Genomic DNA, 18,314 nt, shown 5'->3' with positions numbered 1-18,314 from the left:
GATTCCCCATCAGAAAGTCATTTTTCTGTGGGGAAGCAAAGAAATCTGCAGGGGACATAAATTCTGCACATGTGCAGTGGCACAGAACTCCCCCAGCAGTAAATTGCATGTACACAAAAGGAAATCACTTTCGGAAGGGGGGGGGGGGAAGAGGAGAATCCCAAATCCTAAGTCCATTTTTATAATTGTGTTTAAGAAGTGTCGAGGAGCACCTAGAGAAAAGGATAGGCACTCTCACTGAATGAGTATCCATCAAAAATAAGCGAATAAATCACACAATGAAATCTGGTACGGGTTGAATACCGATTTCTAGTAGGTACCCTCAGTCTTTACAACAGTGTGACATTGTCAATAGTAATCCTCAATCTGTGTGCTCTTTGGGACAACCCATACTGCTCTTATGGAATCCACGTCCAAGCAGTCAGTCTGGTCTCAACTAGAGCGAGTGAAACGATGATCTGAGAAGAACCCTATATAGTTCCCGACATGAGGCAGCACTGAATAAATGGACCAGGGTTTCTAGGATACCCGAGTACTGCCAAATACCTTCTCTCTAAGCAGCCAGAAGGGCAGAGGGAGAGAACAGTGTGAAATGCAGCAGGCAGTCACAGAAGCATGGCATTTTGTCTTGACGCTGCATTGCAATGGTGAATCACAGCATTAAATCCGTTTGGGACATGCTGCAATGATGGTGTGTCAGAACATCACTTCATGACTTGGCTCAGAGAGCCACCCTTTGCTGATGAAGTGACCTTCCAGTTCTGTAAGACTGAGGAACAATGTCCCATACGAACTGGGAAAACAGAACAATCTATACAAAAATTGACTAGTGGGAATTACCTCCCAACCTCCTATGAAATCTATTTTGAAACATTTAGCTTGCTCCATGCGATACCTATGATGAGAAGAGCCCTACCACTTTCACAGCTGTGAAAAACGTATTATGGTCAGTGAAATAAGCCCTTCCCTGTGATATCCCATCTCCCCACATGCGGCTGGGAGTGCCCCAGCTGGGGGTGCCTAGCTCTAGCCTGGGCCGGGGAGGGACAGTACTTGTGCTTCCCCTACACAGCCGCTGTTGGTGGGGAAATCAGACCCTCACTTCTGTGCTGCAGCAGCTCCAGAGCTTGACTTGGGGCGCTGGGCTTCTACCCCCAGCAGCTCGAGGCACCAGAGCTCAAGGTGCCCATTTTTCTGGAGGCCACCAAATTGGCTGGAGCCCCTGGGCACTGGCAAAGACCAGAAACTAGGAGCTCCCAGCTGGGGTGCTCCCAGCAGCACAGGGGAGATCGGACCCACTTCCACAAACTTCTTCCAGTTGCACGAAGCTCCAGGGTTGCTGCCCAGCTGCAGAGCTTCCTGCATCTGGAGGAGATACTCGGAGGTGGGTCAGATCTCCCTGGTAGAGGGGCCACGCAAAGGAAGAGCAAGTCTTGTCTCTCACCCAGCCGGCTGGGACTAGCAGCCCCTGGCTGGGGCGCTCCCAGTAGCACACCAAGATCAGACTCACCTCCAGATGCAGGAAGCTCCGCAACTGCTGTCTTCAGAGTTCAGCAACACAGAAGTGAGGGTAGCCACCTCACGACCCCCCCTACAACAGCTTTGTGACCCTCCCCGCCATGATCCCCTTTTGGGTTGGGACCCCCGCGGTTAGAACACAGTGAAATTTCAGATGTAAATTTTAAAACGCTCTGACCATGAAATTGACCAAAATGGACAGTGAATTTGGTAGGGCCCTAATAATGAGGTAGGAATTCCCAGAATGTTTGGAGAGGGACAGTGCTGATGAGCTTATGGGAGTGTAAAGGTTTGTATTTCTACTGCGTTAATTACGTTTCAGGCACCTGGCACAACTACAAGAGGCCACAATTTAGAATATTGTCCAGGTGGAAGACACATGGGACAAGGATGGAGGAGCAGCAACATCCCACCTAGTGATTATCTAATGACTAAGGTTTGTGGAAGAAAGCTCAATAGAAGCCAAAGGGAAAGAAAAACCAAGCAACTTTACCTTTGCCAAGGTCTTCTTTGAGTAAATGTCTGTGCGAAGTCCAAAGTTCTGCAGGTCAGTAGGCTTTTCTTTGTTTTTCTCAGGAAAGCTCAACATCTGCTGGGCAGCAGGGACCTAAACAAAAACCCCAAACAAATGATCATCAAAATGCATCTACACAGGTGTGCACTGAACTAGCATTCTCCCCACTCACCACTATTTACACACAAAACTAGCAAATTTGGGTTTGGAGCGCTGCAACTGTAGGTGCAGCATTACTTTACAGAATGATGGAGAGATGGAAAATCTACTACTAACAGAATCTCATTGAGACTGAAGGGCATGTGAAGAGAAAGATGCATTTTTTTCAGAACTTGAGCTACATACTTCATTCAGGTACGCACACCACTGCCCGTAGCTACAAATACAGACTAGTTAGGACTACATTAAGCCATTCCCAAAATACATGTACCACTATTTCTATCTGAATAAGTGTGCGCACATGGACATGGTGGTGGCACCTGTAGGATTTACCTGAGGAGCTCGGAGATGAAGAGGCATAAGTCCAGAGGGGGTATCAGCAAGCACGTTGAAGTGAGGAGTAGGAGGAGGGCCCATTGCCATGGGACGGCTTTCTGGATCCACTTGGTAGTTAACTAGACCCCACTGCTCCAGAAAGGCATGCACTCTAGGAAACAACATTACATGATTAAAGTCTGAGGAAACAAACCCTCAAGCACATCTGCAGCTGCAGAAAGAAGATACCAGGGAGAAAGTTCAAGTGTGGAACTGTGATGCGTTTGCTGCAAATCAAACACAGGCAGGTTGAGCACTGTCCTATAGCTGCCTACACTTCTCCTTTATCACAGACAGGGAAACAGAACACATTGCATTAATTCTCAATGCAGGCTTGACAATCCCACTTCTCTGCATTCAACAAAATGAGAGTGGACCGACAATTTCAATTATGGGCAACGGGAAACCATTTCACACAATTCAGAAAACAGATCTAAAGCTAAGCCCGCTGATGTGAAAACTTCTTTGGAGGAGGGGGGGTGGGGGGGAAGGGGAGGGGGAGAGGAGAGGAGAGGAGAGAGAGAAAAGAGTGGGATGAATTGTGATAGTTTCCGTACTATGCATCAGTTAGCTTCCACCATCTGCCTCAGGGTGATTGTGCATCAGTGATGCTGTACGTATGGAGTATAACATGCTTTGGAATCTGTTGCACAAAAAAAGCTATTTTAAAAAAGTATTTATCACAATACAGATATAAGATGCTCACTTGGCAAAAAACACACAGTGAGCTGCCATACTGGAAATTCTAAAAACATACTAAAAAAAACTGCATGGTAGAAGCTGAATATCACTGTATTAGTTAACATGCAATCTCTTGCTGGTCTCGGAGCCATGTTCACAGTATTTAACTTCCACTGTTATATTCACTGTCAATAAGGGTCTTATAAAATGTGGAAAAAAGGAAAAAAAATGATCTGCTAATAGAAACATAATTGATGCGCCCAGGCCCCAAGTCTTCTACCTCATTATGCAGGAGATATAACTTACAATTTGTAATAAAGCAGCTTTGCTGGGATAAAATGTATTGTTACAGCTAAGGGTAGTGGCTGCAAGATTTAAGATTTTACCTCATTACAGCACATACATCTCCAGTCAAGTTCCTTCTGCAGGCAGTGCTGGTCAAGTACTCCTGAGGGTTTAAGCGATACGTATCAATCATGAAGTTACGGTAAGCCAGGTATCTGGAAAGAGAAGGCAGTTCACAGACATTTGAAAATCTACACAGGTTCATAGTATGTGTCATTTCAAATTCTGACCATTACTAAAATATCTCCATGTTGGCCCCCATCCTTCAATATGTACAGCAAGCCAAGGGTGCCGGATATTCAGTTCAAGGACCATAAAGTCCTAAAATGCACACTTATAACTGCAGGGTGACAGTGAAGCTGAAGACCTGCAGGGTTTTCTTGTTACTCCTAATGAACTTTGCAATCAATATAAAGCACAAGAAGTTAAGTGTGTATTTCTTTATCAAATTTGTTTGTGTGACATCATCTGACTCACCCCCTAAGCATTTTATATTTGTGTCTATTTAGTTTTAATCAGGGTCCATATCTTTCTGTGTGTGTTGTCAAAGTATCAACTATTCTTTATGTGTTTAATAAATAATCCACAAATTAAAAGTAGCTCTCAGATTGCCAAAATAGCTCTCTCGTTGTTGTGAAATATAAGCAGGCAAACCCCCCTCTCCCCGCCCCCCACCAAAAAAAGAAAAAAAAGTGAAAAAGCTCATTCCAAATGAGGGGCTCAACCCTGGCATTTAAAAATGGCCAGAATCATTAACAATTCATTGACATTTTTGTTTTGGTTCCAGATGTGTTTTTTGGCCATTGACCCAAACACTTAAGATGCCTAAAGTATTCACACGGGTACAAGAGGTCCCCCATACATTGTCCGCTCAATGCCCTTCCCTATCAGTCTGCAAGCCGGGCTGTAACTTGGGTATCACATAACTAGGCACCAACAGCGGAAACAGTATTCCAGGTCAGTGGCGCTTTATAGAATATCAGGGTTGGAAGGGACCTCAGGAGGTCATCTAGTCCAACCCCCTGTTCAAAGCAGGACCAATTCCCAACTAAATCATCCCAGCCAGGGCTTTGTCAAGCCTGACCGTAAAAACCTCTAAGGAAGGAGATTCCACCACCTCCCTAGGTAACCCATTCCAGTGCTTCACCAGCCTCCTAATGAAAAAGTTGTTCCTAATATCCAACCTAAACCTCCCCAACTGCAACTTGAGACCATTACTCCTTGTTCTGTCATCTGCCACCACTGAGAACAGTCTAGATCCATCCTCTTTGGAACCCCCTTTCAGGTAGTTGAAAGCAGCTATCAAATCCCCCCTCATTCTTCTCTTCTCCACACTAAATAATCCCAGTTCCCTCAGCCTCTCCTTATAAGTCATGTGCTCCAGCCCCCTAATCATTTTTGTTGCCCTCCGCTGGACTCTTTCCAATTTTTCCACATCCTTCTTGTAGTGTGGGGCCCAAAACTGGACACAGTACTCCAGATGAGGCCTCACCAATGTCGAATAGAGGGGAACGATCACGTCCCTCGATCTGCTGGCAATGCCCCTACTTATACAGCCCAAAATGCTGTTAGCCTTCTTGGCAACAAGGGCACACTGTTGACTCATATCCAGCTTCTCGTCCACTGTAACCCCTAGGTCCTTTTCTGCAGAACTGCTTCCTAGCCATTCGGTCCCTAGTCTGTAACAGTGCATGGGATTCTTCCATCCTAAGTGCAGGACTCTGCACTTGTCCTTGTTGAACCTCATCAGGTTTCTTTTGGCCCAATCCTCTAATTTGTCTAGGTCCCTCTGTATCCTATCCCTACCCTCCAGCGTATCTACCACTCCTCCCAGTTTAGTATCATCTGCAAACTTGCTGAGAGTGCAGTCCACGCCATCCTCCAGATCATTAATGAAGATATTGAACAAAACCGGCCCCAGGACCGACCCCTGGGGCACTCCACCTGAAACCGGCTGCCAACTAGACATGGAGCCGTTGATCACTACCCGTTGAGCCCGACGATCTAGCCCGCTTTCTATCCACCTTATAGTCCATTCATCCAGCCCATACTTCTTTAACTTGGTGGCAAGAATACTTTGGGAGACTGTATCAAAAGCTTTGCTAAAGTCAAGGAATAACACATCCACTGCTTTCCCCTCATCCACAGAGCCAGTTATCTCCTCATAGAAGGCAATTTGGTTAGTCAGGCATGACTTGCCCTTGGTGAATACATGCTGACTGTTCCTGATCACTTTTCTCTCCTTTAAGTGCTTCAGAATTGATTCCTTGAGGACCTGCTCCATGATTTTTCCAGGGACTGAGGTGAGGCTGACTGGCCTGTAGTTCCCCGGATCCTCCTCCTTCCCTTTTTTAAAGATGGGCACTACATTAGCCTTTTTCCAGTCATCCGGGACCTCCCCCGATCGCCATGAGTTTTCAAAGATAATGGCCAATGGCTCCGCAATCACATCCGCCAACTCCTTTAGCACCCTCATATGCAGCGCATCCGGCCCCATGGACTTGTGCTCGTCCAGTTTTTCTAAATAGTCCCGAACCATTTCTTTCACCACAGAGGGCTGGTCACCTCCTCCCCATACTGTGCTGCCCAGTTTTACAAGGCCTCCACACTTGATACTAGACTAGGTCTATGCCTTCAGACTCAATCTTCCACCACTCCTGGAGATGACTGCCATACTGGGCAGCCTTTTTCCACAGCTCAACCAGTTTTTAGCCTTGTAAACCAGGCATGCCACACAGTGAAAGATAGCGGTTGCCGAATGGTAAAGTCCACTTCCAAATGGTTCTCAGTGTCAAAGCTAAAGGTTCTAAGATCAGTATCAGTTGTCTGTCTAGTTATGAATACCTCTGCCCGCAAGCTCTTGCGTGAGCATTGGCCAACTCATGCTTCAACTGAAGGCCTACTTACAAGAGGCACTCAGAGCCTTTAAAAGTGATTGAAGGGATTCATAAAACTTAATGGTTTTCAGAGACATCCAGGCAGCTCTGACACCCATGCATGTAACATTCAACACCAAAGCACAGGAATGTAGCAGTTGTGCTTGTTCTTAACTGATGTCTTTTTGCTACAAGTACATTACTTAAAGCTGCTGTCGCTTAAGGGAAGACGAGGATGACATGCTGAAAAGGAAAAATTTACTCCTGAGGGAATTCTGCACCAAAAACTAAAAATTCTGCACACAATATTTTAAAATTCTGCAAATTTTATTTGTCAATAAATAAATATTGCTCTAGTACGGCAGTGGGGAATACAGGCGACTGGCTGCATTGAGGTGGGAGATCACCCTGAAGCTCCCGCCTCCCCTGGTATAGGAACTCGGCAGTGAGGCTGCACCTGACCCTGATACAGTGCAAGGGCTGGGCCTGCCCCAGAAACACCCAGGTGCAGATGAGAAGGCTCAGTCCAGCAGGATCCAAGTGTGGAGGGACTTGGTGTGGGGCATCCAGGTGTAGGGTGAGCGTTTCTGTGTGGGGCAATCTGGGTGAGGGTGGCTCAGTGCGAGATCTGGATGCACAGGGGCTCATTGGGGGTTTCGGGGTGCAGGGGCAATGGGACTCTGCAGGTGATCCAGGTGAAGGTGGTTGGGGATCAGCAGGGGGATCAGTGGGGGGTCCGGGTGCTGGGGGAGTGGGGCTTCTAGGTTGGGGGTCCAGGTATAGCTGGTTGGGGTCAGGGTGTGGGGGGCTTGGAGGGGTCTAGGGGTAGGGGGTAGAGCTTGTCAGGGTGAGGGTTCGATGGCCCGGCATAACGGGGGAGCCCCAGCTGGGCTCCCGCTTTCCCCCGTGACTCCCCTATCCCCTTTTCTTCCCCATCTCATCCCCCTCACTCTCACATTCACCTCCCCCTGACCTTTTCCACCCCTGCTTCCTTCCCCACACCTCTTCTTCCATCATTTTCCCCAACCCCCGCTTATCCAGCCGCACCGCAGGCACTCACTGCTGCACAGAAAACAAGGAAGCCTCGCAGCACACAGAAGTGAAACACGACTGGCACTAGGACCCAGGGTGCGGCGTTCAGCTGAAGAGTCAGCAAAAGCCTAGACGCAGCCTCCTTCAGCTGGGTAGCTCTGCGCTTGCAGAAATAGGGGGGAGTGGCATATAACCCCGTGTGCCTCCTTATGCCTCCCCTCTGTTTTGGGACCCCCCCCCCAAAAACCGCACCCATGGCCCCAAGCACAGGAATTCTGCAGGGTGGGGGTATTTTCTGCGGGCATGCAGAATCCCCCAGGAGTAAAAATTGCACTAAGTCAAACTGAGCCCAAAGAATGCTGAGGCGTAACCTGCAGAAGCGCAGAGAAAATTTCAAAGCGCCTCAAAAACACTTGAAGTGGCAAAGAACGACGCACCAAAACAAAGGAAGCAGAGGAAACTGGAAAGAAAGGGGTGACAGGAGAACTGATTCAAGAAAGAGTCATGAGGCCAAGAAAATCATTTATGATTTTTTACTCCCATTATTTCTAATTGACTGTCCTTGTTTGGGCTGGAGTAGTGGGGAGCGGAGATGGAGGATGAGGGGAACTTGGCGGCTGGTGGAATTGGCACCTATGGGGGGCCTCAGGAAAAAACTCCATGGGCAGCATGCAGCCCGCATGTTTGAGACCCCTGATTTAGGGAACACAGCCACATGCCTATATCTATGCATTTTACTTACATTTCTGGAGTCTTGGACTTGTTTTTCCCATTGAAGAACTCTGGAAGAGCGCGGCGTTCAATTACATGAATACTGCAAGAAAGTGTGATAAGCAACATGGTTACTAAAGAGAATATACAAAATCCAGCTGCCAATAGCTTGAGTTCACCTTCAAGAACTTTTACCCACCCGTAACATGCGCACCTAAAGTGCTAACATTTAAAACGAACACTGTACACACACCCAAATATCCCAACACAGCATATAGAAATATATCCTCTAATTACTTAGTTTTAACCACATAAGCAGAGCAGTTTAGACATGAATTGTCAAGATTGTGCTTAATTCAAGTGATGGAAAGATACATGCCCAACGTTCCTTTAATCAGACTTGGGTGGAGTGAGAGGAAACAAGATGTTCAACCCATAAAACAAGATTTTTACACTAATGTTTTGAAAGTTTATAGGTTGATAAATGCACTCGCCTGCACCCCAGTCTAATCAGTAGAGTGTATTCAGCACAGGTCTGATTGCCTCAAAAAAAACCTAAATGTTTGCAATTCATATGTAATGGTAAGCCTGCAAATATCTGCTTCAAAATCATGCAGCATTAGAATTGGGAGCTCATCGCTTTGAAAGTCAGGCAAATGCCTAAATAGGCATTTAGGAGTATTAAGTTTATGATCCTATATTTCAACATCTTTGCACTAGTCAATTTAAAATAAAAAAATAAAAAATTAAATTGAATTCAAGCTCTGTCTTTTTGGGGGGGATTTTACAATCTCATTTTCTTACAAAAAATTCTCTTTCTGCTGCTGCCCTGTGAAAGATACACACAAATAAAAGAGGAAACTGACTTATTGTACAGCAAAACTGAGAATACACAAAGTGCTATCAAACACACGAAGTAAACTAGCCCAAAGGATAAAGTAAAAATTCAGTTTAGTCTAGTCAGTTATTTAATGCATTACATGTAAATACTATGGGGGAAATTTCAAATAAAAGTGGAATTTTTTAGTTGACTGAAGGGGGATGAAAGAAGACTACCATTCTACAGCTTTTACTAGACTAGCTGCAAGTAACATATGCTGTAGCAGGTGAAGAGATTTCCGTTAGTTTCTCTCATCCTTCAAATAAAGCGTAAGAAGGAAATATGGTTTGCTGATCTGTTACTTTAAAAAAAAACAAAGCAAACTGATCAAGACATTTCAACTTTAGAGTAATTCCACCTCCAGAATTCTATCACCATAAAGCTAGTCAGTTCATTTTGTGCAATACACACGAGGTAAATAGAATATGAAAAATCATCTTATACCAGGCTATGAAATGTAAAGTGCAAATAGAAATTCATCCTGCTTAAAAAAATCAAACTTGTCAGCCAAAATTTATATGGTCCTTGATTATTCAACTCATTTCTCCATGCTTTAATGGATGAGCTCTTTCCTGGGTTATGTGTATTAAAACAGCAAGGAATACACAGTATTCTGGATATAATTCTCTTGCCATCAACTGAACTATGAAATAGCTTTTCTGTTTTAGGCAATGATAAAAAAAGTCAGCCCCATTTTGTAAAAGACGCTTAAATGGCACAGTAATGAGATTCCCTCCATAAAATTACTTTAATAAGCTCATACAATGACAACTTTTTTTGTATGAAGTTAAGAATTGGGGACAATTATGATGGCCTTTAGATATAACTCCTTCTTTGGAGGATGGGATGGGGGCATGGGGAGAGAAGAAAGAACACTCCTTGTAAAAGAAAATCATAGCAGTTTTTCCTTCAGATACTCATTCTCTCTAGTATGTATTATTTGCGTTGAAGTAGTATGCAATGACACCAGTCAGGATCCGGTCATGCTGGTGCTATACAACACACACAAACATTTTTATTTTATTTTTTGCTGGAGCCAAATGATATTAGCCTTAGAATGACTTTGTCCATAACACTTTACAAAATATTTTAGAAAACAGTGTCTAGTCTAAAGCAACAAAGAGTCCTGTGACACCTTATAGACTAAGGGATGTATTGGAGCATAAGCGTCATAGTGGACATTAATGATCTAATGAGCAGTTTTGTATGGGTCTATAGAAACACAGCACCAAGTTTCTGCCAGTCATGTTGCACAAACTGATTTAGCTGCCTGAGAGACCCCATTAGGATTATTACTGCTGCTATAAACAGATTAATCTGGAATCCTCTTAGTAGACAACCTGCAACTGAAATATCAGGATTTTGCCTGAAAGCCCCAGCATAATTGTACCTTGATTCCGAGTGAGGCCTCTGGGTGGTACCGTAATACAAAATGTTCTCTCTCTCCAGTACCAGAGTACCTAAGCACCTAACAATCCTTTAATATATTTATCCTCACGACAACATTGCGAGGTAGGACAGTATTCTTAACATAAGGACAGCCATACTGGGTCAGACCAAAGGTACATCTAGCCCAGTATCCTGTCTTCTGACAGTGGCCAATGCCAGGTGCCCCAGAGGGAATGCACAGAACAGGTAACGATCAAGTGATTCATCCCCTATCGCCCATTCCCAGCTTCTGGTAAACAGAGGCTAGGGACATCATCCCTGACCATCCTGGCTAATTGCCATTTTTTATCCTCATTTTTAGGCACAGACACTTTGCCCAAGGGTCATAGTTTGGCAAAGCAAAAAACTGAACCCAAATCTCAGGCTAATGACCTAACCATTGCATCTCTTTCAAATAATAATAATGAAAGACGACAACTAAGATGACATCTGACACATACGATCATTTTGTGAAAATTTGGAAACGTGTTAAGGATGCATTTGTATAGATTAGAATTTGCTGTCACAGCTGCAACAGCCTAGAACTTCAACAAAGGAAACATCAATGTTATAACCCTAAAATGGCACACAGGCAAAGAGGTCTTCCCCTCAAATGATGGCCACTTCAGGTTAGTGACAATCTCTCAACTGAGTTTTGAAAACATGTATTTTGAAAAAAAATCACTACAGTCAGGGCTGGGTTTCCAGACACCAGTGATTAGCAATTCTAGATATAGTCACTCATACTACTCCTCTTCCACTCCCAACACACACCCAGCGTTGGTTAGTTCACCTAGATCTCTGAGCTACACAGTCGTAATAAGCTGGACACTCCTTATAAAAAAGGATGAAGGGGAATTCAAAGACAAGCAGACATTCTTCCCCCACAGATAAAGTCCAAATAATAAGTAATCCTTTTAGAGTCAATATTTGAAATCCATGATGGTTAAACATTTCCCATTTCTAGAAAAATTAGCAGCCAAGGTAGGTTATGGGTGAGCAGGAAGGTTATTGGCAAATCTGGGACTCATGAAAAATAAGTCTAAGCAACAATAGCCAAGGCAAGGCATACCGAAGACAGGTACTGTGCAAGCTTCTCCACCTTAATTCTAACCTACCACAAGCCCTACAAGGCTAAGAACAAAGAACTTCTAATCACATTAAGGTGCATTTTGCAATGGGGATAGCTGTCAAAAAGGCGCTAGACCTAAACTAAATTAATTTCTGCTTGCAACTCAACAGAATTCCAGCCCAGGTATTTAACTGGTGAAAGAAGGTCAGTAACTCTCTGAATCCTCTCCCCATATTTTGTTCTTACCAGTTGTAGTCAAACCATGATGCATAGCTTGGAATAATTATGTGATTGGTCTGTTCTGTGACATTGTCTTCACCCGGGTCAATGGATCGACTCTGATCACCTTTGTTGGGATCTTCATCTTCCTACAGCAGGAGAAAGACAATAAAAGCGTTAAAAATGGGGGGGGGGGGGAGAAGAGAGGGAGAAAGCATGAATAAGGACTTGTCTACACAGTGGTCTAGTGCACAGCAAACTGCAGTGTGAATCTACAGTGTACTAACTGGCTGTGTGCAATCTGCTGCGCTATGGAACTCTCAGTGCACTGTAGCAAGGTCCACACGCCCAGTTAATGTGTGCCGGCAATAAGCACTGTAAATACAGCATCCTAATCAGAAACTTGCAAGTCCCTCGATAGGCTATGTCTAGTACTACTGATGCCAGGAAATACTTGCAGGTGGTTAGCATGACTCAGAGGCTGACATTCCAATGTGGAGGAATGTTCAAGAAAAGGGAATAAAAAGAAGCATATTTCATCCTATCCTAACCCATGAAACACCACTCTCAGTCGGCCACAGAGATTGCATAGGATCATCCGCCCCCTACTATCCCATGCTGCTTGTGCATGTGGGCCCTAATGATACTGCAAGGTATGACCCTGAGCAGATCAGAAGTGACTACAGGGTTCAGAGTGAGGGTGAAGGGTGCAAGAGGTGTTCTCATTGTTCCTTTCAGTCAAGGGTAGGGACCCAGGGAAGTGCATGGCTGCGCAGGTGGTGTCATCAGGAAAGCTTCGGCTTCCTTGACTATGGGATCCTGTTCTGAGAAGGACTGCTGAGACAAAAACAAAAAACAACCACCCCCAAACCTGGCCTGATCCAGGATTCCTGAAGCTGTTCTGTGTTGAAAGAGGCTGTTGAGGCTTTTTAGGGGAGATTACTGGACTGTGGCAGCAGTGTTTAAGAAGGAAATCTGAGCTGAATGCGTTGACAAACGTAACTGTTGGAGGAATCAGCCCTTGTTGAAAAGGCATGATGACATCGAATGCTGTGTACGGGTTTTTGTGTATTCTGTGTGTGTGTCGGGGTGGAGGGAGAAGGGGATAGGGTGAGGTTGGGGGTTATATAACACTTCAAAAGTCATAACTGGTTACAATCTGGATAGATGGCATACACCACTACAGCCATGCCTACATTAGGGCTGCTATGGCAGCATACCTACGGTGCTGTAGCTATACCGCTGTAATCCCGCAATGTGGACACATACTAATGATAGAAAGAGGGTTTCTGCTGCTTTATGAACTCCACCTCCCTGAGCAATGGCAGCTAAGTCAATGGAATATTATTCCATCGATTAACTGCGTCTGCATGGTGAGTTAGGTCAGCACAGTCACAGGGCTGAAGGGTGTGGATTTCACACCCGTGAGCACAGCAGCCTAAGGGCTAGTCTACAATGGCAACGCTAAAACGCTGCCACGGCAGCGCTTTAACATGGCTTGTGTAGTCATGGCAGAGCTCCCAGTGCTGGTGCACGGTTTACACTGGTGCTTCACAGTGCTGAAACGTGCTGCGCTCAGGGGGGTGTTTTTTCACACCCCTGAGCGAGAAAGTTGCAGTGCCGTAAATTGACACTGTAGATAAGCCCTTAGATTCTTTCTTCTCTCCCCTTTTCAAACAGCATAAAGGTTCTTCAATTTTACAGCAAATCCACATACAAATCAGATATATACCCAAAATTTAGTAAAACAAGAATAGCACAGACTGCGTAGAGTGAGTATGGGATAGGTTTTCAAAGTTGGACATGTGCAAGAGCAAACAAACCTAACTGGCGTGCACAGGTGTACATGTTAGGCACACAAATTCCACACACGCAAATAGATGCACCAAACTTTGGAAATCTGGCTCTGTCTCATCTGCATGAGTGGCCTCTAGAGGTCAGTGCTCCACCAGAACAGTAAGGTTTACTCGGCAAATTGTTTATACATAAGACACTACATTTTCAACAATTCAATTAATAAATTCTCCCCAAAAACAGAGGATTCAATCCTGCAGGTTTTTAAAAGCCGAGCAAAGCATGCTGAAGTTTATTTAAGTCTCTTCAGATTCCATTTAACTTATGTTTAAAAGTGTGTAGTAACCTCACAATACTAAGTAAATTCTCTTTTACTATATAAAGGAGAACTTCATATGAGCAGAAGACTCTCTCCTACAAAGGATGTATTTATTCTTAAAGACAATTTAGGAGCAAGGTACAGTTTGAGTTCTTGAAGGTCAGATGAAGGTTATTCCCTACTAAACTTTTCTAACTGAACAGTTGTTACCTTTCCTCCTGTAGCAACTGTCTCTTCATCCTGCTCATCTGCAAGGTAAAGAGCAAAGAGAATTAAACTAATAAAGTGCAGCTGGATTACCTGCAAACCTTTGTACATCACAGTCATTTTATTGGACAGGATTTCGTTTGTTTGGGGTGGGTGGAGGAGAGACAAGAAAAAGGAACATGGACAGTGCAACATTAAAGCATAATCTCTTCTTCATGCACACTGAGCTGCCACAGAGAAAGAGGATAAGAGCATAAATACACAGCAAGGATAATTAAGCTCTCTCGATACCAAAAGGTGGATCGCGGGCCAAATCCAGACCGGCAGATGCTTTTGAATGGACTGCAAAATCTTTTTATTTTTTAATCATCATCATTGTTATCGGGAAGTGAAAAATGTTTCTTGGAAGTCTGGACTTTTGACTATACTTTGATCAAGAAATTTGGACCTTAACCAAAAATAAAAAATTGACTACCCCTGGCCCAGGTCCTTATATGCAGCCCTGCACACCAGAATGTAGAAGACTCATTTAGGTCTTTAATGCCTAGAGCCCAGCAGTGCTCAGGTATGTCTCAAAGTGAATCACACTGGTTCCCAGTACATGGAAAGAAGGGATCTGGAAAAGGTAAGTATCTGCCCATATACAAAAATCAGTAATAGTGTAAAGAATGTCTACAAGGGAGCAGCTTCAAGGGAAAAAGCTAATAACTTCTATCACATAAATCTGCATTAGATAGTAGAAAGCAAGTACCAAATGGAGATTCCACAGATGGAAGAACATCTAAAAAAATTTCAAGTATCTGGTTTTACCACATTTTTCTTTTTTAAATATAAAAAAATTACAAACATTTATTGCACAAACAGGGGTCCATTATATGCGACAATGACTAAAAAGAATTAAAAATATATAATTTTTTACCTAGGTCTGCTACTGTTCCTCCTTTCACTGGCGTGTTTTCACTGTCTTTCTTTGGGTTCACTGTGAAAGTAAACAAGATTGAAAATGTGACGTTTGTAACCCCTCTATCAAGATTCAATCCTTACAAGCACACAATGTTCCCTAGCAAGCACATCTGTCTCACCTACCACACTAGCATCCCTTTGTTTTATTGGGGAGAAAAGGCCAACCCCATACATTACTACAGATATGCCGGGCTCTCCACATTGTGTACTCCTGGGGGAATTCTGCACCATTGCAACCACACAGAATTAATGTCTGGTGCAGAATTCCCCCCCCCCCCGCAGAAAATACATTCTGCCAGAGGAGTGCTGCAGTTCCACCTTTCACCCACCAGATGCCACTGTGGCACGAGAACATCCAGCAGCTGGCTGCATTCATCACAGCACCCTGCTTGCACAGCCAGGTTTGGACAGGCAGAGTGGGGCACATGGGGCTGCTGGGGGAGTCACAGACTGGGGTGCAGAAGGGCTAGTGGAGGGGGACAGACCAGGGAGCAGGCTCAGGAGTTAGTGGGGTGAGAGCATTGAGTGGGGTTGAATGGGAGTGGAGGTGCAGGGCCACACAGAGACAGGGCAGACATGCCTGACTGAATGGGAGAGGCATGGGGTCAGCCATGGTCTGCATGAGGGAGGCTCCCCAACGCCCTAACAATCCCTACCTCCCCCCCCCCCAAAAAAAACCCAAACAACTGTTCCATACTTCTCCTACCCACATCCAACAACCCTGCAGGTTCACTCTCAGGCTCCTTCCCTCTCCCTCAGCTCTGCTGTTACCCCTGACTGCCCTATGCCTTTGCGCTGTTTCTGAGGGATTCGGGAAATACATTTCTGTATTGTAGTTTAAATGAATTACTTAAAGTTTTGTATTAATATGCCTAGCAAGGAATCTATGTGTCAAAAAAAATTACCTGAGTCTTTTTTTTGTCTGTATTGCTACAGACATACTTGCTGACAGATATTTTTAAATAAATTACCAAAATAATTGAAACTGGCATGATTATATTGTGTTATTTGGACAAAAATATGCAGAATTTTAAAATATTGTGCGCAGAATTTTTAATTTTTTGGCGCAGAATTCCCTCAGTAGTGGTTGTGGCTGAAGTTTATTGCTGGTGCACACTGTGCAGTATCCTTAGATCTAAGCCACCAAAACTACCTCCAACTACCATGTTCCAAATCCCATATCACAGGAACCGACCTATTGTACTTCAGATTCAAAAAATTAAAATACATTAATTACTGACGGCCATACGAACTACCAACACATAAACAAACAATGGTCTATGCAGTCCAGTATCCTACCTCTGGCAGTGACCATACTTGTTTCAGGAAGAAAAAAAAATCCCAAACAAACCAACAACTCAGAGGTAGATTTCCAAAGCCAAATGGCACGTGGGAGCCTAACTCCTGAAATTAGGGACCTACCCCTCTTCTCATTGCTGTACTTAACCAATTGTCCAAGAGGGATTTTATGATGTCCATAGGAGATAGTGTGGTCTAGTAAACAGGACAATGGTAAGACTCAGAGTTGGGTTCTATTTCTGGCTTTGTCACTAACCTGCTGTGTGACCATGGGCAAGTCACCTCTCTAAGACCATAAGAGCTGCCATACTGGGTCAGACCATAGTCCATCTTGCCCAGTATCCTATCTCCAACAGTGGTCCGTACCAGAGCTTCAGTGGAGTGTACAGAAGAGGGCAATTATAGAGTAGATCTACCCATCTTCCACTCCTGGCTTCTGATCATGAGAGATTTAGGGTTGCCCCAAGCACGGGGTACCATCCTTGACCATCTTGGATAATAGCCATTGATGGACCTATCCTCCATGAATTTATCCATTTCTTTTTTTAACGCAGTTATACTTCGGCCATCACAACATTTCATAGCAATGAGTTCCACAAGTTAGTTATCCACAGTGTGAAAAAGTACTTTCTCGTATTTAAAACTGGATTTGTAATGGTTGTTCTTTGAGATGTATTCCACATGCCCATTCTACTTCAGGTGTGCGCACACCCAGTGCACTGGTGCAGTCACCCTCTGCTGCCTTATGTTGCTGTGTGAGGATATAAAGGGCAGAGCCAGCCCTGAATCCCCTCAGTTCTTTCTTACTGGGAAATCTTCAGTAAGAAAGGAAGAAGGGTGGGTCACGGAATGTGAGACATCTTAAAGAACAAGAGTTACAGAACAAGTGAGTAACCATTTTTTCTTCTTTGAGTGATCTGCACAAGTCCATTATGCCTCAGGTACCACAGAAATAGTTCAACTGAGAGGTGGGATCAGAGTTTACCTGAACAACAACTGAAGGACTACACATCCATAGCTAGCATCATCTCTAAACTGTTGCAAAATGGTATAATGAGAGGCAAAAGTGTGCACTAAAAACCAAATTGCAGCTCCACAAATGTCCAGGACAAGCATACGGACTAGAAAGGTTGCAGAGGCTGAGAGAGATCTGGTTGAAAGAACTAGTACCCTACTTGGTGGTGTTAGACTGGCCATGTCATAGCACAAATGTATAGAAGAGGAGATCCACAACAAAATTCTTTGAGAAGAGATCAGAAGGTCCTTCCATTCGGTCTGCAACTGTCACGAACAATTGCAAGGATGATCTAAATGGTTTAGTTCTGTCCAAGTAAAACATTAATGCTCTCCTAACATCTGAAGTATTGAGTCTCTCCTCATGTTTATGAGTACAAAGTTTAGGGATGAAAGTTGGTAAATATGTTGCCTGATTGGTGCAAAAAAACCAGTACACCAGCTGCACACACAGTTGAAATGGGAAGGACATGTGTAATCACTCTAAGCAGGGTCAATAAAACTTCGCTATTCACTTTTTCCATAACATTCATAATTTATAGACCTTTAGTCATCTCTTTTCTACGTTGAGCAGCCCTAATCTTTTTAGCCTCTCCTCATATGGAAGTTGTTCCATACCTTTGATCATCTGTGTTAACTTTCTCTGTACCTTCACCAATTCTAAAACACCTTTTTTGAGATGGGGCAATCAGAACTGCACGCAGTATTCAAGGTGCAGGCATACCATGGATTTATATATTGGCATTATATTTTGTGTTTCTTCTATTTTAACGGTTCCCAACACTGTTAGCTTTTTTTGATTGTTGCTGCACACTGACCGGACATTTTCAGGAAACTATCCACAATGCCTCCAAGATCTCTTCCTTGGGTGGTAACGGCTAACTTAGACCTTATCATTCTGTACATAT

At 44.1% G+C, this 18,314-nt stretch overlaps 1 protein-coding gene across 2 annotated transcripts in view; it reads right to left on the bottom strand.

Annotated features, from left to right (window-relative positions):
- Nucleotides 1-18,314, bottom strand: part of SMARCC1 (SWI/SNF related, matrix associated, actin dependent regulator of chromatin subfamily c member 1) — a 151,779-nt gene that overhangs the window by 81,259 nt on the left and 52,206 nt on the right. For both annotated transcript variants that reach the window (XM_065586693.1, XM_065586694.1), the window contains 7 exons: nucleotides 15,050-15,109; nucleotides 14,134-14,171; nucleotides 11,838-11,959; nucleotides 8,243-8,314; nucleotides 3,634-3,747; nucleotides 2,525-2,678; nucleotides 2,012-2,125 (listed from right to left, as the gene is read on the bottom strand). In XM_065586693.1, coding sequence (XP_065442765.1) covers nucleotides 2,012-2,125; nucleotides 2,525-2,678; nucleotides 3,634-3,747; nucleotides 8,243-8,314; nucleotides 11,838-11,959; nucleotides 14,134-14,171; nucleotides 15,050-15,109 — 674 coding nt within the window. The remainder of the gene's footprint in view (nucleotides 1-2,011; nucleotides 2,126-2,524; nucleotides 2,679-3,633; nucleotides 3,748-8,242; nucleotides 8,315-11,837; nucleotides 11,960-14,133; nucleotides 14,172-15,049; nucleotides 15,110-18,314) is intronic.

This window comes from Chrysemys picta, chromosome 2, assembly GCF_011386835.1.
Source record: "Chrysemys picta bellii isolate R12L10 chromosome 2, ASM1138683v2, whole genome shotgun sequence".
Taxonomy (NCBI): domain Eukaryota; kingdom Metazoa; phylum Chordata; order Testudines; family Emydidae; genus Chrysemys; species Chrysemys picta.
The sequence above is the reverse complement of the archived record's forward strand: the minus strand, read 5'-3'. Positions and strand labels throughout refer to the sequence as shown.